At 43.5% G+C, this 24,742-nt stretch overlaps 1 protein-coding gene and 1 long non-coding RNA gene across 18 annotated transcripts in view; both read left to right on the forward strand.

Annotated features, from left to right (window-relative positions):
• nav3 (neuron navigator 3) overlaps positions 1 to 18,206 on the forward strand; it is a 518,579-nt gene extending 500,373 nt beyond the window's left edge. For all 17 annotated transcript variants that reach the window (XM_078941837.1, XM_078941838.1, XM_078941836.1 and 14 more), the window contains 10 exons: positions 2,334 to 2,431; positions 2,507 to 2,602; positions 3,103 to 3,271; positions 3,374 to 3,609; positions 8,110 to 8,264; positions 8,733 to 8,804; positions 10,753 to 10,949; positions 11,029 to 11,147; positions 12,961 to 13,164; positions 14,885 to 18,206. In XM_078941837.1, coding sequence (XP_078797963.1) covers positions 2,334 to 2,431; positions 2,507 to 2,602; positions 3,103 to 3,271; positions 3,374 to 3,609; positions 8,110 to 8,264; positions 8,733 to 8,804; positions 10,753 to 10,949; positions 11,029 to 11,147; positions 12,961 to 13,164; positions 14,885 to 15,004 — 1,466 coding nt within the window. In that variant the 3' untranslated portion in view covers positions 15,005 to 18,206. The remainder of the gene's footprint in view (positions 1 to 2,333; positions 2,432 to 2,506; positions 2,603 to 3,102; positions 3,272 to 3,373; positions 3,610 to 8,109; positions 8,265 to 8,732; positions 8,805 to 10,752; positions 10,950 to 11,028; positions 11,148 to 12,960; positions 13,165 to 14,884) is intronic.
• Positions 18,207 to 20,723: 2,517 nt separating this feature from the next.
• Positions 20,724 to 24,240, forward strand: LOC101171961 (uncharacterized). The gene is made up of 2 exons (XR_177606.5): positions 20,724 to 20,940; positions 23,702 to 24,240. It is a non-coding gene; the product is annotated as an uncharacterized LOC101171961 (long non-coding RNA).
• Positions 24,241 to 24,742: the final 502 nt, after the last annotated feature.

Here is a 24,742-nt window from a genome sequence, read left to right on the forward strand (position 1 = left end):
GAGAGGACAACGAATACAGTTGGGTAGGACATTTATAAAATAAATATTCTACAATCAGGTATGGGACAGTTAGCACTGAAGCAAACACAGTTGCTCCAGCACAGAACCTGCAGCCACAGGACGTCAGTCAAATACAAAGACATCCGCTTTCTAAGGATTGTGGTTAAAAGGAAAAGAACTAAGCTTACAGCAGAAATCTGCAGACAGGAGGCTTCTGGTTCTGGTGCTTTCCTCTCCAACAAATTTGTGATAAAGCTTCAGTCACATGCTGCAGGAGTTTGGGTTGTCCGGGCCATAGAAAGGAGCAGCTTCACCTTAGGAGGAGCGCAGGTGTGTCTTGCAGTTCGCTTGAGGCTCGTGTGGTCACTTTAACAGACGTCATGAAAATGGAACGTAGCATTGTTGTGCATGTAAGTGTATTGTGATGTTTTTGTACGGAAAATAAAAGTTACACGCATTTATGACGTACGGGTGATGCTGTCAGATGGCGCCCTCATCCCACACTATAGTCGCTGGTAAGGTGTGCGTAAGGTGCTTGCATGGGGATGCCACATGATACATAAGTTCCCGTGGTGAGTCCACAATCTCTGTCTCATTTCCTCATTTCCAACAGTCATGCTGTATATGTCACACTGGTGATTGAATCAGCTCGATAAAATACTGTGCAAAAATGACTAGAAACAATTAAAAATGTAAAAAGGGATTTAATAAATAGTCTAAAAACAGCTGTAAATTGGTAAAAAAATAAAAGACATAAAAGTTTGATTAAAAGTCCCAGCTAAAAGAGTCCAGTCCCAAAGCCGCGCCCCCCCGAAGTCCACCGTTGAATCCGGCCGTGGAGGGGAAAAAAACCAGCGTCTGTGCGGCTGAAACGAACACACAAAAAACGAAAAAAACTTCAGGGTGTTACACCAACATCAGCCACACGCATCCAGGCCGGTCGGGAGAGCAGACTTTCCTTTATGCACCGATCGTCAGGCCTTCAGGTCCCACACGCAACTTCTCGGTCAGCCTCGGCGTTCCTCCACACGGTCGACGCCCCCGTCTCACACGGCTCCCGCTACGTCTTCAAGGCGATCAGCTGGTCCGCCTTCCTTTGGCTCTCAACCGGAGCTTCATTCCTTGCGGCACGCTTCAACTGCGCTGCGTGCGTCTGCCTCAGGTGCTTCCTTGTCCGGCAACTGCTCAGAGTTCCATTTATGCAGTGGTGAGGGGTTCTGCCCAATGAGGTCCAGGTGTGTGTAATCAGGTCCATGATCCAATAAAATTAAACCGCATGCAAAAGTAAAAACTAAACAAAACAGCACAACATACATAACCACCCAACACCAAAAGAAATACTAAGGATCAGCACAAATATTACACACATTCCGGCCCACCTTTGACATATACATGTAGCTCACACTTCTACTAACCCTTGTGCAGTCTTCAGGATTTACGGAGGTTGAATAAATAAAAAATCTGTATGACACGCCTGCGTCACACCAACTACACGTGATTGCTATGACCTGTTGTCCACAGCATGCCCGTAGGAAAAAAAATGTTGTGAATATTTTCACTGTATAGGTTCACTGGTTCTCAACATTTCATGAGAGTGACTCGTATGAGTTTGCACCTTTTTCGCTCACACACAGCTCATATTTACCCATAGGGGTAGTTGAGCTAAGGCTTACACAGAAAAGAAAAAAATTGTACATTTGAATTGTACAAATGAAGAAAGCATAGATTTATGTAAATAAAACAAGTTATAATAATAATGGATTAGATTTATCTGTGCTTTTCCAGACACTCAAAGCGCTTACAGTGTGTCCATTATTCTTTTACTCCTCATTCATACTTGGTGATGGTAACTACTGTTGTAGCCACAGCTGCCCTGGGGCAGACTGACAGAGGCGTGGCTGCCAGTTTGCGCCTACTGCCTCTTTGACCATCACCGGGACATTCATGCACATTCACACACCAATGGAGCTACGCTGGAGGCAAGGAGGGTGAAGTGTCTTGCCCAAGGACACAACGACAGTTGGCTGGGGGGAGCGGGGATCGAACCGCTGACCCTTCCATCTTTGGACGACCTGCTCAAGCGCCTGAGCCACTGTCGCCGTTAGAAGTCATCCTTGAACTGCTCAACCAAATACTCCTTGAAATGACCACACGTGTCCTGTCCACAGGTTGCACTAGTGTATGTAGAAAGGAGTGAATTTCCATCTAAAGTTCACCTGAAAGGGGTGAACTTTCTGCCACTTGAACATCTTTTCAGCCTAATGATTTAATCAGTCTGATTGTAATCAGCTAGGTCTCCCATGAGGTCATTTTCTTCAACCTGCTCTCTCCAGAAATCCTTCTGGATGACGGCTTTGAAGGAAATCTTCGGAAAGAAGGTCGCAGTGTGAGAATAGTAGTCAGCATCAACAGCGGACCAAACACAACCAAGGTTTGCAACTCTCTGCCGCTCACATTTCCCCTTGTTGTGTTGGGTTCCGAGTTGAGACTTGTTTCTGCTTTCCAGGGTACAAAAAGTCATGATTACCTGATCGGGTCCATCGGTGTGAGTGGTAAAACCAAGTGGGATGTCATGGATGGTGTCATCCGCCGCCTTTTCAAAGTAAGCTCAAAGTTTCTCAAACGCTTAAATCTGTAATTAGTTTGAATAAACTTTAATTTAATCAATGAAGGAAAGTAAACACATTGGTGAGTGGTGAGGATGCCAGCACCATAAAACCGTAAAATCAGCAGCTGTCAGTTCAATGAAAGACGGGTTTGGTTTGGGACTCAGTTCTGCCACAGGACCTCATTGAGTTCAAACATTTGCAGAATTATTTAATCTGGATGTGCAAAGAAATATCATAGAAGAAAGTTTAAGGTGGGAAACTGCTTTTACGTGCTAACTGATGATTGAACAAGGAAAAGTAAGTAATTGATAAAGTTAGTCTCTGTTTCAGCAGTTCTGTTGTATCTGGTGCAGATGTTTGAAGGTTTGGTTCATGGAAAAATGTGTTTTTCAATGAAAACACTTGTGTTTTTTTTTTGCTTTGGCCTCATTAAACGTTGAGTTGTGGTGGAGCTATGGGAAATCTCCAGTCCGTTTGTACTCCCCTCCTGCAGGAGTATGTTTTCCGGGTGGATCCCATCACCAGCCTGGGCCTCAGCTCCGACAGCATAGTCTCTTACAGAATGGGGGAAGTGATTCGATCCCACGGCTCTGAAGTGCCTGAGCTGCTACCCTGTGGATACCTTGTGGGCGACAGCAATGTCATCAAGGTCAACCTGAGGGGTACGTTTGCGCTGAACCTTTTTAGCTGGAGAATAAAGGTGGAGCAGAATAAAAATGACATCCTGCCCAGAGACCATTAGATCATTTCCCTCCTCCTCTCAGGCATGAAGGAGAACAGCATCGACAGCCTGGTGTTTGACACGCTCATCCCCAAACCCATAGTCCAGCGGTACCTCAACCTGTTGATGGAACACCGCAGGATCATTCTCTCAGGACCCAGCGGCACCGGAAAATCCTTCCTTGCCGCTAAGCTGGCCAACTACATCATGTCTCAGATGGGGCAGGAGGTGACGGAGCACAATGTGGCCAGCTTCAATGTGGATCAGAACTCCAGCAAGGTGAGTGCAGCAGAGGTGCAGACGTCGTCTGTCAATACAACTAAATTTTCCCAAAATGTCTTATTTTTCCTTTTCTCAGGCTTCTTTCTTGTAATTCAAACTTCTGAGAACACAGTAAATTTAGGCTGTTCTTGCCTAGTCTGGCTTGAACTGAAAGTTTTTCAATCTTTCTACACATTGATAAGGATGCCTATAAACTGGAAAAGAAGAATCGGCTGCAGTGTTTTCTCTTACCTCATTCCAGACCGTTCTGTTTGAATTCAGCTCAGTAACAGATTAAAAAGTAACCAGCATTTATTCTACTTTACATATTTAGGTTTCTTTTTGCCACAAACAGAAAAAGGTCTTATAAATTAAGTTTCAGTTTGTATCATTGAGATCATGAGAACTGGACTAAGTGACTCTTGCCCCTCACCATCCAAACAGGAAGTACCCACTAGCTCCATGTACTCAAAATCTCACAGACTTCTACAGAGAAATGAACACACAAATAAAAAAAACTTTTGGAATTTTTTTTCTTGATAATCCACATTTTTACCATCATATTTTTTTCTGTGGCACAAGTTATTTCAGTTATAAACTGACTAATCACATGCCTTTTTTTTTTTTTTTTTTTTTTTTTTTTTTTTTTTTTTTTTAACTTGTCCTGTCCAACAGCTAGGCAAACAGATGAGAGCTGAGGGCCTCTTGTGTTGGACATATTTTATTTTAACAAGAGGGGTTATTCATCTTCAGACAAACCAAAGGTATGTCTGAATAAACCCCTTTTGTAATTGAGGCCAAAATTTATTAATTTCAATCATGTTTGAAAATCTTTGGTGTTGGACCGGACGGAAAAGGAAAGAGGGGAAGAAGAGAGAGGGACGTTAGAGAGAGGGGGGGGTAGGAGGGTGATAATAGGAGGGGAAGGGGGGTAAGACCATGAAGCAGCATAGAGCAGACAGGTTTACTGGTTGTTTATCGTTACGGTACGGTTCAAATGTAGTACAAAAAGGGCGGGGCCTGTTCACACACACTCAAATATTATCAACACACCTGCTAGCCGCAAAAATGTCCACATGTCAACATGCACACAAAACAGATAGTGTTCACGAACGCATACCTATGCCTTTAAACCAACTAGTGTGAAATCTTTCATTCATTCAATCATGCAAACTATTAGTGCAAAGGTGAGCTAACACCTGTGCTCAGGTGAGTGTTTATGTTCTTCTAAAATGGATGGTGGAATGTGAAAAGAAGGAGGAGGAGCGCCCAGCCACCCCCACACCCATACCCCCGCCGCAGCAGCAGCGGCAGCCGGAATTCCCCCAACGCCACACGGGAACAGGCAGGGAACAACCGCCCCCCGGGCGACCAAGACCGCCACCCAGGCCAGGGCCAGCCGGACCGCCGCGAGGCCCCCAGAGCCAGAGAGCAGGGAGGCGCAGAGGGAAAGAGAGCGCCGCCCCAGCCCAGCCAGGAAAGCAGCCCCCCGCCGCGCCGGAAGAGCCCAACGCAGGGCCCCACCGGAGAGGGACGCCCACAGCCCCAGACGAGCACCCCACCACCACCCAGGAGTTCCGGGCATCCCCCCGCCCCGAGCCCAGGTACGAGCCAGGACCCCCCAAGGGAGACCCGCTCCGCACTCCAGGCAGCCACCCACCCGGCCCACGGTTGGTCCAGGTAGGAGCAAGGCAGGGGCCCGCCGCCCCCGCCCAGGAGGGGGGAACCCCGGGGAAAAAAGGGCGGCCCACAAGGGATGTTATAAATATGGCCCGACCAGGCTCGGCCATGTTGGAAGTTTGGCGGGGCCCAGCGCCCAGGGGCAAGGACCAGGACCCACCCCCCAGGGACACGAACACCCCCGGCTCAGGTGTAATATGAACCCCCCCACCGTGCGGAGAGAGCACCGCCGGGCCCAGGGAGCCGGCACCCAAGGGACACGGCCGCCATCGCCAAGGGGCCCGCACCCCCCACCAGGGAAGGGGTAGGGGACAGATGGACCCAGGTCCCACCTTCCTTGTAAAATGTGTGTGCGTGTATGGGTGTTTGAGAGGGTGTTTGTGTGCATGTGTGTGTGTTTATGTTTGAATGTATATATTGAAGGGGGAGGGGTGTGTGTACTAAGGGGGGTGCAGTTAAAATTGGCGAGTAGGGCACTAAGGGGACATCTCCTGATTACTCACAGTGATGTCCCCTCACCCTCCACACCAAGGGGCCCTAAATGTCTAAGGTGCGGTTAAAATTGGCGGGTAGGGTGCCAGGAGGACATCTGCTGCTTGCTTGCAGTGATGTCCAAGCACCCCCCCTACCAAGGACCCTACATGTCTAAGGTGCAAATAAAACCGAGAGAGGGGGGGCCCACTCCATACGGCAACCATAGGAGGGGGGCCACTCCCAAGTAGCCCCCCCCCAAGGCGCATCGCAGGCTAGACCCCCCACCCCCTCACCCTAATATGAGGTTATATAAGGAAGGGGGTAAGTTGGGGACAGCTGGTAGACTGTCCCCCGGTGGTCAAACAGCCGTCCCCCAGCCCACCCCCAGCAAAGGGGCCAGGGCCACCCAGCCCAGGGGCCCACCCCCGGAGGCGCCGACAGCCCAGGCCCGGCACCACCCACCCCACACAGAGAGAGAGGAGCCAGAAAGCGTCGCCCCCCCCCCCGGAGCAAGCCCAGGCCCCCACCCCCAGACGCCGGCCCTAGAAGAGCTCTGGTCAGGCCTCGACGGGACCGAGGAGGCCAACCGGCCGAGGCAACCACTGATTGCCTCAGCGGAGACCCCGACCCGCTAGCCCCCCCGACCCGTACTAATAATGGGCCCCCCCTTCCCCCCAGAACGCCCCCCCACAGGACAGGGCCGACAAGCCCCCCACCCCACCCCACCCCAGACCCCGCAGCCGAAGCGGGTGACACCCAGAGCGACCGGGGGCCCCGAGAGGGTTGTCCCGTCCCGCCCCAGAGCCAGGGAAGGGCCGATCCCAGCCCCAGGTGCAGATGGGCAGCCCATCCGGCGCCGCTGGGCCCCCCCCACCCGAGCAGGGCCCCCCGCCAACCCCCCCCAGCACAGGCAAAGGGACCACCCCCCCAAGCCAAGCCAGACCACCACCCCACCCCCCCACCACGCACCCCCACACCCAAGCCCAGATGACCACGCAGCGCCCCAGCCCGCCCCACCCAGGCACCGGACCCGACCCCCCGACCAACGGAGCCCCCCACCGCCCCCGCCAGGCACCGGAAGCCCCGACCCCCACCCCAAACCACGGCAGAAGGGCAAGGAGCAGCGACGACCAAGCCCCCCACCCCCTAAGTCATGGAGTCAACCACAGGAGACCAGAGAGACTGAATTCTTTCAAAGTTACTTGAGCTTTGGGCTGACATTTTTTCCAAGCTGATATGATCAAACAGCAGATTTCTGTGTTGACTTATGTTTATATTTTTCTTGTTTTTCCAATTTATTAAAATAGTTTTTTTGGCAATACAAAGAGTTATGAAAATGATAGAAGCTAATCCTTCTTCTATATCGATCACATGCCTTAATAAAAGTAGGCGGTCTCGCATCCAACAATTGACAGGTTTTGTCTAGCCTGATTTCAAGTGGAGCTGTACCTTTCCAACAAGCTTAAGGCCCGTACACACCGGGACGAATTTCGCGCGCGATTTTCGCCGACGTTTAACGCCTCGTGACTAAACAAAGGGCACCAATGAGAGTGTGCACACCGACGCGAAAAAACGCCACGCGTCGAAATCTATTCGACCAATGAGAACGGCGCTTTTGCACACATGTCTGGAGTCTCTGAAGTTACAGTAAAACACAACTTGGGGGCGCTCAAACACAAAACTGCCTTGCTGAGCACACATACCAGCGAAGAAGATAGACGCCGAGTTGCATCTACACAGCCGCGAAGAAATAATGACGGACATTCTAAAATATCCCCGAACCAAGCACCAGTTGGAGCTGGAACTGGTGCTTGAAATATTCATGTTTTCTTTGTATGATTCTGACAAGCGCGTAAATACTTGCTCTCTTCTTCTGAGGGAAAAGCGACTTTAAGAAGCGTAAAGTTGTGCAGCGCCACCTTGTGTACAGGAATATTTCTGTTTCACATTAAGCGCCATCTAATGTCAGGGAATGAAATTGCATGTTCGCTCGGCTCATCGTCAGCGAAAATCGCCTGGGTGTGAACACAAAAAACGTGGCGAAAAACGCTGGCGAATAACGCCTGGCAAATATTCGTCCCGGTGTGTACGGGCCTTTACTCCTGATTGGCCAGAGTTGTTGCCAAAAAAATGTTGACTCAGACCAATCAATGTTTACTAATGATTTCTGGCTCCGACATGGCGACATCCGTATTGCAAAAAAAGGGCTACTGCATTGACTTCATTTGGTTCGAACTGGACATAAACCATTTTCTGTGAGTGACGTCACTCGGTCCAGTCCTTAGGTACAATGTTTTACACACTGTGAATGAGTTTCCTGTGTTCACCCATCACAAGCAGCTCTTGGATTCCTTGAACACACAGGAGCTGCGACAGTACATGTCCAACCTGGCAGAGCAATGCAACTCTGAGGACACAGACGTGCAGCTCCCCACTGTGGTCATCCTGGACAACCTGCATCACATCGGCTCTCTCAGTGACATATTTAATGGCTTTCTCAACTGCAAGTACCACAAATGGTCAGTCCCATTTCTCTGCGTCTACCAGCGCATACGCTGTTGGGTCAGAATTGTTGTTGGATAAATTATCTGTCAAGTGTGTAATGTTTGCAGAGTGAACATACCCTTAAAGTGGTGTTTTTATGTGTACTTATAGTGAGGCAGTACACTTGAAGTTTACTTTTTATACCCAATCAAAATTAAACATTTCCTCCAGACAGTGTGGATTTTGGCTAAGGCCAGGTAACTGAAGCTCAGATGGACCAGCACACACTTAACATAAAATGTTTACAATTTAGTCTACGGAGATACAGTATTCAGTTAGTATGATTCCAACACTTACACTTGCAAGGTCTATAGTAAACTTGCTTTATTTCTATTTATACTCAAGTAAACTTAACAAAATAAACTTCAAGTGTTCTACCTTTGCTAAGGCTGGTTTGAAAGGCTTGCAATTGTAACTGCGTGGCTCTTCTTTTCTCCATGCAGCCCATATGTTATTGGGACCATGAGCCAAGGAGTTTCCTCCTCTCCAAACCTCGAGCTGCACCACAATTTCAGGTCTAAATCCTTTTTCTGTATTTGGATTCCTCGTGTTTGTGGATCACGGTAACAGAGGGGAGATGATAATGTCTCTAAGAATAGTAACATGGAAAACGGATTAGGGGTGTGATGATTAATTTCTACAAAGATTCGATTCATATAATTTGTGGTTGCTAATCCGATTCATAGTCGATCACTGACCTAAAATGGATCCAGGACCTCTTTAGCCAAAACTTCAACCAGTGTGACTCAGAGAGAAATACCCGGGTAATGAACAGTTCAGGTGAAGTTTTTCCAGATTCCTTTCTTGCAAGATAATCAGGTGTAAATTAATTAGATGTACAAACACTTGGTCATTTTTTCGCTATAGTAAAATTAACCTACTGTACCTTAATCCAAATGGTATTTACCACTGTTAATATAATCAATTTGTTTCAATTTGAAACAATTCTATAATGGTATAGGTCGATTCAAATAACGACTTGCCTCAGACAGATCAATGTGGTTGGATCGTGGGAAGAGAAATCATTAATTCATTCATTCATCTTCTAAACCTGTTGTGTCCCTTTCGGGGTCACTGGGCTGCTGGAGCCTATCCCAGCCACTCGTGGGTGAAGGCAGGGGACATCCTGGTCAGGTCGCCAGTTTGTCGCAGGGAAAATAGAAATCAATTTATCGATTAAGTCGATCAATCTTTACAACCCTAAGCCAGATCTACTGGTTTGTGCAGAATCCCAGGAATCACATAGGATTTTTGTTTGATCTGTTAGAGTTGTTCTGCTGCTTTTTAGAGCTCTGTTATTTCAAACACTCTTTAGTCGTTCTACACAACGTGGTGTTAAAATGGCTCAGCAATGAGGGGCTGGACTATACTCAACCTATACCTCACTGGTAGAGACATGAGACTATCTAAGGATTTGTCCATTTTTCTTTTGGCTTCAGGTCTCCCATATTAAGTTTCCTATTGACTCACAAAGAGCTGTGTTCTTAAGAAGCAAATCTAGTTCCACCTTTGTTTGAGGGGGAGATGAATCTGCAGTACCTTAACCCTTGTGCTATCTTAGATGACCCCACCCTTACTTTGACATGTTCTTCCTACCATGACAAAGGTGGATAAAGGTGGAAAGATTTCATGTAATCCATGGACACCATTGAAGATCACAAATCATTGCACTGTGTAGTGGGTCTAGATGACCCAACTCCCAATGGTAAAGTGCCTAGGACAGCACAAGGGTTAAATCAAATCACGTGTTTTTCCGATGGGCGTCAAGTCATCATAGAAATGCACCCCACTGAGGCACATTTGAGTGCTCTGCACTGTTTTATCAAAACCATGAGAATGCATGACAATACCTACAAAAAGAGACTGTTTGTGAGATGACGGCCCAAACACAATTGAGATTATTTCAAGAATAACATTAACCAATGCAAAAAAAGAATAAATGAGGACACATCTTATCCAAATCAGTCAAGAAAGAATGTTCCTCAGTAATAGTCTGTATTAGAGAGCAGCAGCAGGTTTTTAGTAAACGTCCTGTACCAAACATGAAATCTGATGACTTTGGAGAAGAATGACTGCAAATGTCAAAAGGATCAACATTTAGAAAAGGCTGAAATTTACACCAGAAAAAACATTCTAACATCACTTCAACCCTTTCTAAATTAACTTTATTTATATCTATTGAAAAAACTTTTCTCAGGTTAGTTTTTTTGCCTCACTGAGTCTGATCTTTTTCATTTCTTTTTTGCAGTTTGACAGACTGATTGTAGACACGTTTGTGTTGCAATGTGTCTGTTAAAGACAAGTGAGGGGGTCATAGTTGGTCACAACATGACAAACAGAGATGGCAGAAATGCAGGCATTCAGGCAGGCAGGCAGGCAGGATGGATGGATGGAGTGAGGGGTGGAGGGATGGATGGAGGCATGGATTGCTTTTTTTTACTGCTACTCCTGTGTCCCCCATAGGTGGGTGCTGTGCACTAACCACACTGAGCCAGTCAAGGGTTTCCTGGGTCGCTTCCTACGTCGCAAGCTGATAGAAACGGAGATCGATAAGAACATGCGCAGCAATGACCTGATTAAGATTGTGGACTGGATCCCCAAAACTTGGCACCACCTCAACAGCTTCCTGGAGGCCCACAGCTCTTCAGATGTCACGATAGGTGCACTAAACTGGTTTCTAGAGAGCTGAGAGGTGCGTCCTTCAAGCTCCTCTGATACCATGCTCATATATCCACACAGGCCCCCGCCTCTTCCTGCCGTGCCCAATGGATGTAGAGGGTTCTCGGGTTTGGTTTACAGACCTTTGGAACTACTCCCTGGTTCCCTATCTGCTGGAGGCTGTCAGAGAAGGACTGCAGGTACAGATGTGTGTCTTAAAGTGCAGTTACAGTTGTCAAAAGTCCAGATTTAACTTTACTTTTGCAGCATCACGAATAATACTACAGTACAGTCACTAGACACACCATCCTCATGTGATGGTGAGGCCCATAAAACTCAGAGTGAAAGCACAGATTTTTCAGAAGGATCTCTTCCTTTCTTCACTCATTAATACGTTTTAGGGGTCTTTACTCCACAGTGATCATCAGTAAGCTGCAAAGGGGAATCTGGCTTTGGGAAAATCTAAATTACTACACATCACAGCTGAAATAACACCCAATGTGCATGTTGAAAAGGCCAGACAGACAGATATGAGGCACCTCAGGGTGCAGAGGTACCCGGGTCTGTCGACAAACTGATGCACGCTGTGCCCTGAACTCTGAGCCTCTCAGGGCAGGACACCACAAAAAGCAGCTGCTTGGTCTGTATAACCAGACGGGTGGAAAGCTGTGTAAGAGCAGAATGGCTGCAGAATTAACCCTTTGGGTTCAGTCCTTGTGTTACGTTCAAAGAGTTGCACTGCTGCTGCTTATCCGGTGTGTCAGTTTGTCACATTTAATTTCTATGTGGGGGATTTCACTGCTTTGTGGGGGCATCTTTACAAAACAAACACACAAACGAAGATTTCCACTTTCACTCCTTTGTGGTTTTAAATATCCCATGTCCTGGTTTGCGAGAATCCTGTTGTATGCACGGTTTTTACACATGGTTTCCTAAATATCATGGTTACTGTAACAAAAAGAAGCCAGCTGTTTTCAGGTACATTTCTGCCAGACAAACACTCAGCTCTCAACTTTCAAAAAGATAAGCTGCTGAATCAAAGCAGTTCTGCAACAGAAATACCAGAAGTCCACAGTAATTCTGTTGTCTTAAGCTGCGTTCACACCAAACGCAATTCGAGCGGCAGAGGCGTACAGTTTTAATGTTAAGTTAATGTAAAGATGTGATCAAATGTTAAACTCGATTTGAGTTTTGGGCATGACGCGGCTGTCTGGCAGCATTGCTATTTGGGCATCGTTGAGCGATTTGGGTGCATGGCGCGTAGAAAGTTCAAATATCTCAACTTTGGCAAAGAATTTGCGTCGGGTCATCCAATCAGGGACTTGGCTTTGGCCCAGGACGTGTTGATGACCCGATCAGCAGGTGGAGTCCAAAACCAACATGGAGGGGAAGCTGATTGTTCTCCTCCAAAACTTTGATATTTTTCTTATTTGTGTTCAGACAATAATAAAACAATCCTCTAACTTTATTGTTTTTTTACTCTCCTCGTACCAATGCGGGACATCAAGTCGTCAAATTGGGTCACAGAGAGACGGAAGCACTGCTGAAAGCACCGTCATTCAGACACAGTGGATGGTGAACCTCACGATACTGAGACAATCTCTGAATGATGTCATGAACCCTGACCTGGAGACATGATTACCACTGCTTTTGTAGGGATCTTTAAAATAAAAAAACTGATATCTTTTTACATGATCCGAGTTTTCCATGATTGTAAATGAGATTTACAGACAAAGCTTTCATGTAGCTTTTAGTCTGAAAACTAAAGAGGGTAGCTTCTGCCACATGCCTCTGGAGCATCAAGTTGATTAACACATTTTTGGACAAGCGTCTAGCAGTGAATTTGACGCACAAATTGGGTTTGGAGTAAACACAACATTCGGATAGAATTATTTTTTAGAGAAAAAGAGCAGATTAAGGGATAAGAATTATGGAGGGGTTGTCCCAAAGTGATTCAGAAAAGCTCTGTTGTAAAAACTGCAGCATCTTCTTTCTTGACTGTCCCCTTCACAGCTGTACGGTAAAAGAGCCGTGTGGGAGGATCCTTCCAAGTGGGTGAACGACACGTATCCGTGGAGCGCTCCCTTACTCCAGCAGGACGGCCAGTCGCTGCTCCAGCTGAGGCCCGAGGATGTGGGGTATGACGGCTACAGCTCATCCAAGGAGGGGGCGTCAGCCAAGCAGGTGTCTCAGAGTGACACAGAGGGAGACCCACTGGTGAGGACATACCTCTGGAGCAAATCATTATAATAGCTTATCTTTTCCCACTGATGCACACTTATTGCTGATTTTATGACTAATATGACTGACCTAAGAGCTCCTAACCATGAAGGGCAGATTATTGGACAACAATGAAGTGTCTGTCAGATAAATTACTCCACATCATCTTCTACGTCTTTTAATTGTGGAGTCCCTCAGGGCTTGGTTCTGGGGCTGATCCTCTTTTGTTTGCATAGGTTTAGTCTTTTGAAAAAAAATTAATCAAATAGACATAAACAAGGACTCCAGGACACACACTGCTCAGGGGATGCCAAGGGTTGGTTGGCAGGAAACATTTAAAACTGATATTTATCTAAAACCGATTATGTTATCTTTACATTCATTAAAAAATTCCATGCTTACAGGTCAGCGGCCACAAACCATGGTGTCATCAAGCAGATCCATTTATTGCCCTCTGGGTTTGAGACATCATGAGTTGCATGATCCTGTGATGCTCTTTGATGTATTTATTTTCCTATTTATTTTATTTAACTATTTATTTTCAATTTGATTCTTTTCTCAAGGCTTTTATTTTGACATCTTATTTTGTTCACTCTCTGGTGTGTGTCAGCAGATCATATAAAGAAATTAACTGAAGCAAAGCTGCAGAGCCTCTGCTTGCCGAAAACATAAAACCAGTCTTAAGCTTTATGAGTCATTAGTCTTAGCTGATTTATCCACTCTTACATTGTTAAATGAAGAGTTGCGATTATCCTGATATCAATCTAAACAACCTAAAGTGTACAGGTAGATTGGCTTTTCTGTCATCTAACACAGAACTTTTCAAGAGCTGAGCCATAAATTCTGCTGTGTTCTGCCTCCAACTCCGAACACAAAGCAAAAAGATCGCTCGGCAGCCAGTGACTTAGCCCTGCACAGATTAGGCTGAACTGCTGCAGTAGTTGTATCTATAGGTTCCAGAATCTCTCCACTAACACCTCCAAAGCCAGGTTTCACTAAGACATAAGCTACCTGAAGTCAGAGATGGCTTCCAGGAAACGAGAACTGCCAATACAGTCACTGTATAAGGTAAAGGTTCGGTGAGAATCTTTTTTAATCCAAATGTATTTTACACCTCACAATGATAACACTGAAATCCAGAACATGATCACAGATGGCTCAGCAGCAAAAATGAACTGTTTCAAAATGAAAATGTTGACCTTTATCTTTCATATTTTCTTCCTTCCATTGTCCCTCACTCAGAATATTCAGAAGTCACATTAAAATCAGAATATTTAAGCTTGTAAAGCCCAAAACAATAGGCATTTGAGGAGAAGCAGGAGTACTCAGCTCACCTTCTGACTCTTTCATAACTCCATCCATCAGCTCAGAGAAATATCTGTAATTTTCAACTTTGAGACTAATATCTAAACTCTTAACATTTGTTATATGTCATAAAATATATCAAACATGTTGATAACCAAAACGCAGTCAATATGGCACAGTTGGGTTGACAATAATAATAATAATAATAATAAACTTATCTTATTAAAGCTTGCCCCTTTAAAAAATAAAAAGAAAGGAAGAAACTAGATCTTATCCAGATGAACTAATGTCAAGGGTCTGGACTAATGTCAAGGAGCTGCGTCTGCCCGTATCAAGTTGTTTCTTGTGTTTACATAACCGTTTTGTTTCTGACCTACAGCATCTTCATCTAACCGGTTGTTTGTGTCTGCAGATGAACATGCTGCTGCGGCTGCAGGAAGCGGCCAACTACTCCAGCACGCAGAGCTGCGATAGCGACAGCACCAGTCACCATGACGACCAGCTGGACTCCTCCCTGGAGTCTGCTCTTTGAGCTGTGCCGGTACATCCCGGAAGCATGTCAGCCCACATCAGGACCCCTGCACCTCTCAGATGTGCCATATATGAAAAGTTTATTATCCAATATGCTATACTGAAGAAAGAAACATGGGTCAATGGGTTCTGGTTTCAGGGCATTTCATCAATGGATTTTGTTATTTTTTATGGGCGAGTAACATTTATAAAAAAGCTTTTCATATGTGTTAAAGTGGGAGGCTTGTGGTGAGGGGCTTCAGTTCCTCTCATGTTTACTTTTTGTGCTTTTTGCCACAACAGACTCCAAAGTGTCACAAAGACAGAAAAACAAAACTGGATTTTTATGTTTTTACCCAGTTCTTTTTGTAGATGTTTACAGTGGGAGGGGGCTTCTGATCGTTTCTGTCTGTCCTTGTTTACAGAGCAGACATGTGTTCCACACAGGCAACAGGAGGGGAATCCCAAACTTTGATCAGTAATTGTCCAACCTGGCACATTCAGCTCATGTCCAGCATTTCTGGAGACATTCAGCTCTGATTTTTACATGAGAAGTCCAGGAATGTTTTTCCATGCGGTGCAACGCCCTCCTGTGGCCGTGTCTGGTGCTTTTGTTTGAGTTGACTTATTACTGACCACCTGATGTTGGATAAATGCTGGTTCACTAACGCCTGAAACCTCAGACATGTCTGCATTTAAACTTCAGTTTTATTGGTAGTTTTTCTGGCTCTTTTCTGCATCCTGATGGCACCTGAGCAGCTGAGTAAAGATGTCTTTGAGGCCTTTTGCAGTCCAGCAGGATTACAGCTACAACAGTCTCCTGTTGCCCTCCGCTCAGCTTTAGGTTTGTGGTGCTGGTCTCGCGGGCTGAACCGGCTCAGTAACAGGCACTGCCGAGCCGCTGCTCGCTGCCCCTCACGCTAACAACAACAAGCACAATGAAACGTTTTGTCTGTGTGGTACCGCCACGTCGCTACTGTGAAGACAACATGGAAAAGTGCCAACGTTTCCCTTTGGAAGATCAAACAAGGTTTTGAGATGTCCTCACATCGTTTGTCACTTAGAAAATGACCTGAGAGTGTCACGATTTGATGTAGAGCCCAAATTCAGGAACTTCAGTCCAAATTCAACGACGGTACTGACTGTCCCTCATCTGAAATTCTTCAGCATCTGTTATCTAAGCTCAAGAACTACCAAAACGATCACATCTGTAATCAGTTTAGCCAGACCAGCCAAAAAACTAAGTACGGGAACAATGATAATGGTGCTTTCTCACTGCCTTAAATGGGGGAAAATGTCTGGAAGCATCTTCTGCTCCGACTGGCTGCAGGGATGTTGAATGATCTGCTTCCTACTACGTCAGAGATGCTGCTTGTAAAAAAAAAAAAAATTTTAAAAAGCCACGTTTGTTTGCTGCCCCATCTTCTTCCTCTGAACCACTCCCTCCTTTATCTGACAGAACATGAAACTTTTGAATGCAAAACAAACTAGTCTTGTTGGAACAGAAAGAATGGCAGGAGGGTTTTTGCTTCAGGGCCAGTTGAGCTGGGCTCACTTAAACTGACTGGAGCACAACCAAATGCCTGATTGTTGTGTTTTGCAGCTTTTTAAAGAAAAAGCCCTGAGAAAACCCTTTACCTTTAAGTGTGTGTGTATGTGTAGGTGTGTGTGTGTGTGTGTGCGCGTGCTGGATGGAAGCCATTAAGATCCTTGAGTGTCCTCTTTGTTTAAGCGCGTTGGTTTTGCACACTTGGAGGTGGGGGGGGGGGGGGGTGTAAATACTTTATGTCTTGCACATTGAATCAAAGATGCATTCTGCCCTGTCAGTGTAACAAATAACCAGCTGAGTGAAAATGTTGTACTTTGGAGGAAGACTGATAAAAAAAAAAAAAAATGCAAAAATTCTGAATGCAGTCAGAAACAGCCGTGCGTCTTGTGGTGATTGGATGTTTGGCCTGTGCAGGAGGCATACGGTGTACATTACAGAACTCACTGAAGACACATGCTGAGTCAAAAGTTCTCCAGGATTTGTTTTCCTGCCACAGCATCATCTGAATGTTCACTATTGTTCCTCTGAGCGCCACCCCCCTACAGGTTGGCTTGCTTGCTGCAGAGAGACTAGAACTTTCCTGACTGTACTGTAAACAGCAACAAGCAGGTGCTACTGGTCAGTCAAAGCCCATCAGAGACCAAGATATTGTCTCCACCTCAGGACAATCCTTTAAAATCCTACCTGTGCTCAGCTCCACGTGTGTCTCTGCAAGCAAGCCAGGCTGTTTCTAATGCTACTTTCACACCAGGCATGTGATGCACCTTCAAGAATGCTGTGAACACGGGTTCTTTAACACTTTTTTAGCATACGGTGTTGACACTTGACTGTTGCTACCTGAAACTAAAATGTATTCACATTGGTGTGAAATGTTGAAGCAGTGCAAATCTCTCTCCGGATTCTTTGGTGTCACAGAATTCCAGCCTGATACAAACGGCAGTTAGTAATTTCTCCTTCTTGATAAATGTTCAAATGTCTAGGACTTTCGTGAATTAAAAGGACGCTCCCAAGTGTCACTACCTAATCTCAGTCTCTGATTGGTCACAGTTAAACTGGTTTAACTTTCACACATGGCCATTGAACGTGCGGTTTGTACGTAAACAGACTTAAAAAGTTGCGTAGTTACACCTTAATTCAAGAGTTTTAAACGCAGAAGCCTGAAACATGCACATACGCAGGTTTACATAGACTTATCATTGGATGTGGTCACTTGAACCTGCGTTGCCAAGGTTGGTGTGAACGTAGCATCACACAAACCCTGCTCAGCTTACGACCTACGTCTTGCAAAGGTGTGTAGTTGCATGTTTAGGGGGTAATCATCATGGTTTGCTCCCTACCTACAGTCAAACCCAGGTTTCGAACCCATCCACACTGATGTTGTAGGCCTTTAGATAGCAGAGCCTTATCAGTGTAAACAGTGTACACCATAGTGTTGATGCTGAAGTGGTCATTTCTCCCACTTTTACAGTTTATCTCAGTTGGAGACCATAGCATTTACTCTGGTTTGAGGGGAAATTTTCTCCTTTTTGGGTGAAACATTTGTCCTTTAATGGTTTATACTTTGTACATTTGTATGTAACATATCATGTAAATAGACAGAGACCGTGATTTAATTCATCTGGAGGATTTTGTAGTCTTTGTAAAGCCCTAATAAATTGTATTTGGTGTCACTCAAGTCACAAGTGTTCAGATTTTCTGTGTTTTCTCTGTTTTCTTGGCAGTTAGATGCTAATGTTTCCAGTGTTGGAAAAACCAGCTGTGCTGTTCTGGTTCTCCCTGAAATCAACTCTTGATGAACGGTGTCACACTTTTTCAGATGATGCTCACTTCATAAAGAAGAAAAAAAACATCAAAACTGATTATTACATATAGAATCTCAACATGAGCTTACTATATAGATAGAAATCTGTTTAGAATGACACACAGAATCTTTACCTGGGGTTGGAGGAGACTCAAGAACTGGGGGGGTATTCCAGGAAGCATGTTTAAACTACCCTGACTTTAACCCTGAACTCTGGCTGAATTCCAGCTGAACTTGCTTACTCTGGGTATGTGGGTTCCAAAAGACCGGATATGAGTAATTACGGTTGACTTGGTAACCCTGGGTTAATGCATGTGCACAGCAAGTACATAAAGACATTCTCAATGGATCTCCGATTTCCGGAGTCACCATGGAAACATGTGGAGGAAAAAAGAGAGCTCTATACTTCAGTGAGACGGAGTCTGAAATTTTGATGACGGCGTATGGAGATTATACGTTCATCAAAAAAAGTAATACGGTTGCATCAGCAAAACAAAGAGTTTCTGCTTGGAGAAAAAGAACAGAAAAAGTAAATGCACGAGTTTCTATCTCATTTCTATTTTCATTGTGACACATATATATATATATATATATATAACTTGTCCAATTTTGCCAACTTAAATGAATTACTTCTATTGGTAACAAGTAATTAAGTAAAATTTTTTCAACCTAATTTCTTACATCTATCAAACTCAATAAGTGTTTAGACAACTCAAATTTACGTATTTATCTAAATAAATGTCATATTACTCCAATTCAATTGAATGTTTTTTCCATCTTAATTTATTACAATTCTTGAACTCTATGTCTAAGTTTGAGCCTGCAGATATTCTCATTTTTATAACAATAAAAATAAAGAAACAATATAGATTTCAGACATATCATCTAAGTTATCTATTGGTTTTAAACTCATCATCCTCTCCCTCCCTCTCACTCATGGTGCAGAGAGAATTCAACATAGTTGGACAAAATAACTCGGCAAAACACTGTAAAACAGCTAAACAACTAAACACATTTGGTCAAAAACCCACACTTAAACCCAAATCCGTCCAGACAGGCAAAGGGAATGGTATCCCACAATTCCTTGCGGTGCCGATCTAACAGCAGCACCAAAGTTACACCTACTTAATTGAATAGATTTGAATAAAGTAAAATAACTGTCTAATAACTACATGTTATTTTTAAGCTGACTTAACTAAAAAAATGTTTTATCTTAACTGAAGCAACTAATTAAGTTAGATCAATGTTAAAAAGTTTATCTCTACAACATCCATACGTGGTCTTCTCATCCTCATGGTGGAAAAAGTATTGTCTAAACTTCTTCATCAACTTAATCATCTTCAAATGGACACGCCATGCTGCTTCACCTCTCTGAAAACAAACTAACCTTCAACTAAACCTGCTCCAGACCAGGTTATGTTCAGAGCATGAGTTGCCATGGCAACTTGACATACCCTGTAACATACTTCCATTTCAGGAACCGAAAGTTGAGGTTATCAACTTCCTTAGCCTCAAACTTACCGTGGTAACTAGCATAACCTGCTTTTTGGAATACCCCCCTGGAGAGAAAAAAACCCTAAACTTTATTTTAGATAGGAATGACTTAATCCAACAAAAGGAATGTCTGTTTTGTCACTTCTCGGTTTGTTTTTATGTATTTATTTATTCATTTGAGTTTGGTCATTTGTGACAATTTGAATAGCTTCTAAAATGGAGATGAAAAAAATCAACTATAATTTTTTATCTCTAATTTTAATTTACTGGTCCAAGATTGAATATACAGAATAGCAAGTTTCAGTTACCTTTAGTAACTGGATTGAAACTTGACATACTTTTTATTTTTTTGTGTATTGTGCACTGTGAGTCTATGCAGTTTAAAAGAGAAAGCTAAATGCTGAAAGAAAACATCTGAAAATCATACAAAACATATTTAAAATGACAACAAACAAAAAAAAATACCAAAGCATTTTATTCCGATCATTATTGTAATGTCATTGTTGAATATGATGACGATCCAGCCATAAAATGCAAGGCTGGGTCATGGGGCAAAACCAATGACTATAATTTTTATGATGCTTTATAATTTTTTCATGCAAAATAATTAGCACAAGGGACATATGAATACGAAATTATAAGTTAACAAATGGTTATGCAGAGAATAATAAGAAAAATTAACAAGAAAAATATGGTACGCTTTGGGAGTATTAATATTATTATGAAATTATTATAATGCCGAAATAAATAAATAAAAATTTAAGAAAAATCTTTATTTCTCTTTATGTACCTAAAATGTGGTTTGAATAAGTAATAAATTGACAGAATTTAATAATAACAATAATAATATTTCACTCACGTGAAAACAATAAATGTATTACGGGAAGACCTTTTATTGTGAAGGTCCACATCTTTTCGTCCGTTTCCGGTGAACCGAGAGGAGCGGACACAGCGATGGGATCCAGTACGACTCCGCTGACGGAGTGTGAGAAAATGGCGAAGGCCAGAGGAGCTGTGGCTTTACCGCTACACTCCTACTGGTTTGACTTCTGGGTGTTCGTGCTCCTGAATGTCGCCTTGTTCATATTTGTTTACTTCGTGGTTCCCTGAAGAGGTAAGTAAGGAGGAGCGAGAAAGTTCTAGCTAACTAACGGAAGGGCGGCTACGGAAGCTGTGAAGAATTTTCAAGCAAATTTGTCCCCCACCCTCAGTTTGGAAGTTCGTTGTCATTGGACAATGAAATTCTAAACGAACCTTATTCTGGATTCATTTGAACTGCTTGAGTGTTTTTGCTTATCCAGTTGAAAACTGGATAAAAGCGTTTTAATGAGTGAAAATCACGGGAGAACAAATTAACTGATCTCTGTTCTGTGCTGACCTCCAGGTTATTTGCATCAAAGCGCAACGTTTTAGTCGTGACGTCTACAATAATTTAACACGTTACAAAACGACATTTGGTTTTTACGTAATCGAACATTCCTGTGCTCATTAATGATTGAAAGCAGCGTAGAAAAGCTGAAGTGAAAATCCTCCGACTGAAAGCATGAAACTAGTTTTCTGAAAAACGTTTGACTCTTTTATTATTGTGTTCCTCTGTCTTTAACAAGAGCAATAAAGTTTGAAGTCCAGAATTATTAAACCGGAGCTTTTTTTTGTAGTCACGTTTTTTCAATAAACTTTATTGCACATTTTTACAATTTACAGAAAGTCACCTGTAGTTGCACAATAAAGAAACAATTGTTAATATCAAACACGCATATAAGACCAAACAACAATAATAGTAAAAAGCCCTGTGTGCTTTTTTTAATATATAATATTAAACCAGAGCTGAGATCATAGAACATCAGGATTACGAGATAGGTCGAAGTATTTAAATGCAGTTGAAAAAAGGAGTGACCTTGTAAAATATGAGCCAGAACTTTTGTTTCTATTGATTTAAATGTTTAAATTAAAAAAAAGAAGAAAAAACATCACAAATTTATGACCAACAGGTGAAATAAGTCGGATAAAATATTTAGATTAAAGACCCACTCTGTGTTTTGGCTGATGATGGAGGACATGTATGCAGGAAATTAATCTTATAATTTCATTTCTGAGAATTTCTTTGTTCAAATCGTTGTGAAACAGGGGCAGATGAAAAAATGCCACTGGACGGGCCACGAGCTTCCTGCTCCGCTCTATTCTGATGCATCCACTGGCAGACAAATAGAACCATGAATGACTTTTCTTTTTCTCGTCTAAACTGGAATCTGGATCAGCTCTAATATTGCTCACCAGTTTTGTTGCACCGCTAATGTTAGGTTGGGAGTGTGAGGGGCTGTAAGCTAGCGGAAGAGAGTGTAAACAAAGGGATGATGTGAAGTTAGGGGGTGGTCTTACTGCATACTGACAGTGGTGTCTCGCCAGATTTGTGTGTTCTTTTTTCTTGATTTGTAACTCATAGTAGGTACAAATTGTACTTGAAAAGTGGTTTCACATGTGCACTTGAATATCAAAAATGTACAAAATACTAAAAACAATTTATACACACACACCATTTAAAAGGACAGCAGCTGAAAACGAACTGAATACAAAGTGGCTCCTACGCAGACAATTCTTTTAACGGGACTCCTGACACTCAAACAAAACCACAATTACACACAGGTCAGATCTTTAGACTAATGCAACGTCTCCAGATTTGTGTATAAATGATGTGTTTAAATGCTGCTAGAATGCTGGGTCATCATAGTTTTCTGATCAGCCGCTTTGAACTTAGCTTGTGAATAATATCTGGTAAAATATTGACATGTGTTTCACTATCTTAAACGGAATCGAACCGATAATAGTTTGTTCTTTTTTTAAAGTCTAAAAATGTATTTTGAGTAGACTCATCCCTTTTTCTTTCTTTGTTTTTAATTCTTCTAGAACTAATCACTTCCTCGTGGAGGCTCCGCCTCTGGCAATAAGCTACTCTGCGAGCTCTGGTTCCCACGCATGGCGCTAACAGGCAGGGCCGGGTCCTTCTCAGCATTGGGAGAGAGGAGCAGGTCGTACAGCTGATCGACCCTCTCCCCCCTCTTGAAACCAGGAAGGACCTGGCGCTGCCTGCTATCGCTGTGACCGCAGACCAGAGCTCGCTGAAGAGCTCCATGCAGCGACTGGATAAGAGACGCTGTCGGACGGCGCTGCCCAGAGGGAGCGATGAGTTCTTGAAAACATTTTTAAAAAGTGATGCATATTTAGACTTTTTGTTTTGTTTTTCTTAATTCTAGAGGGATATCTGTTTAAGGCCGAATCCGAATTCTCCCTACCACTACATTTACCCAAGGAGAGACTTATGGGAAAATGGTGTCTTCTAATTTGGACGACACTACCACTTGATGATGTCATGTCTACATTAGTGTGTAGCTGCCAGCGCTCAGAAACCAAGATTAATGTTAAAACTTTAAAAAGTCATGCTAAAACAAAAGGTCATTTCTTACATTTACATGTAAACGATGTGCTTCAGAGCACACCCACATGGAGAAATGATCAGAAAACTCTGTTGACCCAGCATTCTAGCAGCATTTAAACACATCATTTACACACAAATCTGGAGACGTGACAGGAGTCTCGACTGTGGTCTGTTTGTAGTTGGGGTTTTGTGTGTGCTTGACAGGTGATTTGTGTGTACTATTTAAATATTTGTCTGCTTAGGAGCTGTTAGAAATTCATAGTTTAAAGATGCTGTTCAAAATTGTACTTCGAACATTTTTTATTTGAGTGTACATGTGAATAACACGCACAAATCCAGTCAGACAATTTTCTTTCCATATTAAATTTGTTTTGTCTTTATTTTTTTTTTCAGTGAAAAGAAATTCAGTAACATTAAACTTGAATGCGTTTCTCTGTTAAAGGTTTGTCTCCTGGACTCTGAGGCCTGAAGTTGTGGATCCCTGCTGCCCTGCCGTGGAAGTGAACCCAAGTTTCAATAAATGAGTCCGTTTTATTTTGGAGGCCACGTATCAAGTTTCCGCCCATGATCTGACTTTTTGTTCCTGACATTCTGGCTTCATGTCGGACACCTGAACCACAGACTTTCAGCGGTCGCCGGCTTTTGTGCATTGACTGCTTGTTTGGATTTAGTGACCAAGAGGAAGATATTTTTGAAATGTTTGTCGTATTCTTTGACTGACGGTGAAGTGTAACAGCTCTGATGCTGCTTGGACGGTAACCTGCTCTGGCTCTGATTCCACATCAACAGTTTGCTGCAGAGCACTAGAAGGCAGACTGCAGCGCCTGCCACTCTATAAGGAAAGTGTATTGAGGGTTAGTTGTGGAGACCAAATTTCACACAAATGTGTTGCTGCAACACAACCCCATGCACACATGTTTTGTAAATTTGCACACGGACAATGCAACAAATAAAATGTTTTGCCTGGTCGCTCAGTGGAAAGCTTTTGATTTTGGTCCTTATGTCTGCGTTAAAGCCTAACAGTTGGTTCAATTGATTGAATAAAATATTTCATAGTAGTTGGTGTGAATGCATAAGTATGCGTGTCTGAACATTCTCTATTGTGTACATGTTATCTTGTGAACATTTTTGGAGCTAACAGGTATGTTTAGAACATTTGAGTGTGTGCGTGTGTGGACAGGCCTCGCCCTTATAGACTTATCACATCTGAATCTCTGTAATGATTATAACCATCCAGCAACTTGTTGCTTTATGCTGCTTTATGGTTTTAACCCCCCCCCCCCCCCCCCCCCCAACATACCTCTCTTCTTACATTACATTGACGTGTTCTCCCTACCATGACAAAGGTAGATTTCATGTAATCCATGGACACCAGTGAAGATCACAAATCATTGAAAGGTTCAGCGCACTGTCTAAGGGGTCTAGATGACCCAACTCCCAATGTTAAAGTGCCTAGGATAGCACAAGGGTTAGTTTGACTGTT

Source organism: Oryzias latipes, chromosome 23, assembly GCF_053564925.1.
Source record: "Oryzias latipes strain Hd-rR chromosome 23, Olatipes_Hd-rR_3.1".
Taxonomy (NCBI): domain Eukaryota; kingdom Metazoa; phylum Chordata; class Actinopteri; order Beloniformes; family Adrianichthyidae; genus Oryzias; species Oryzias latipes.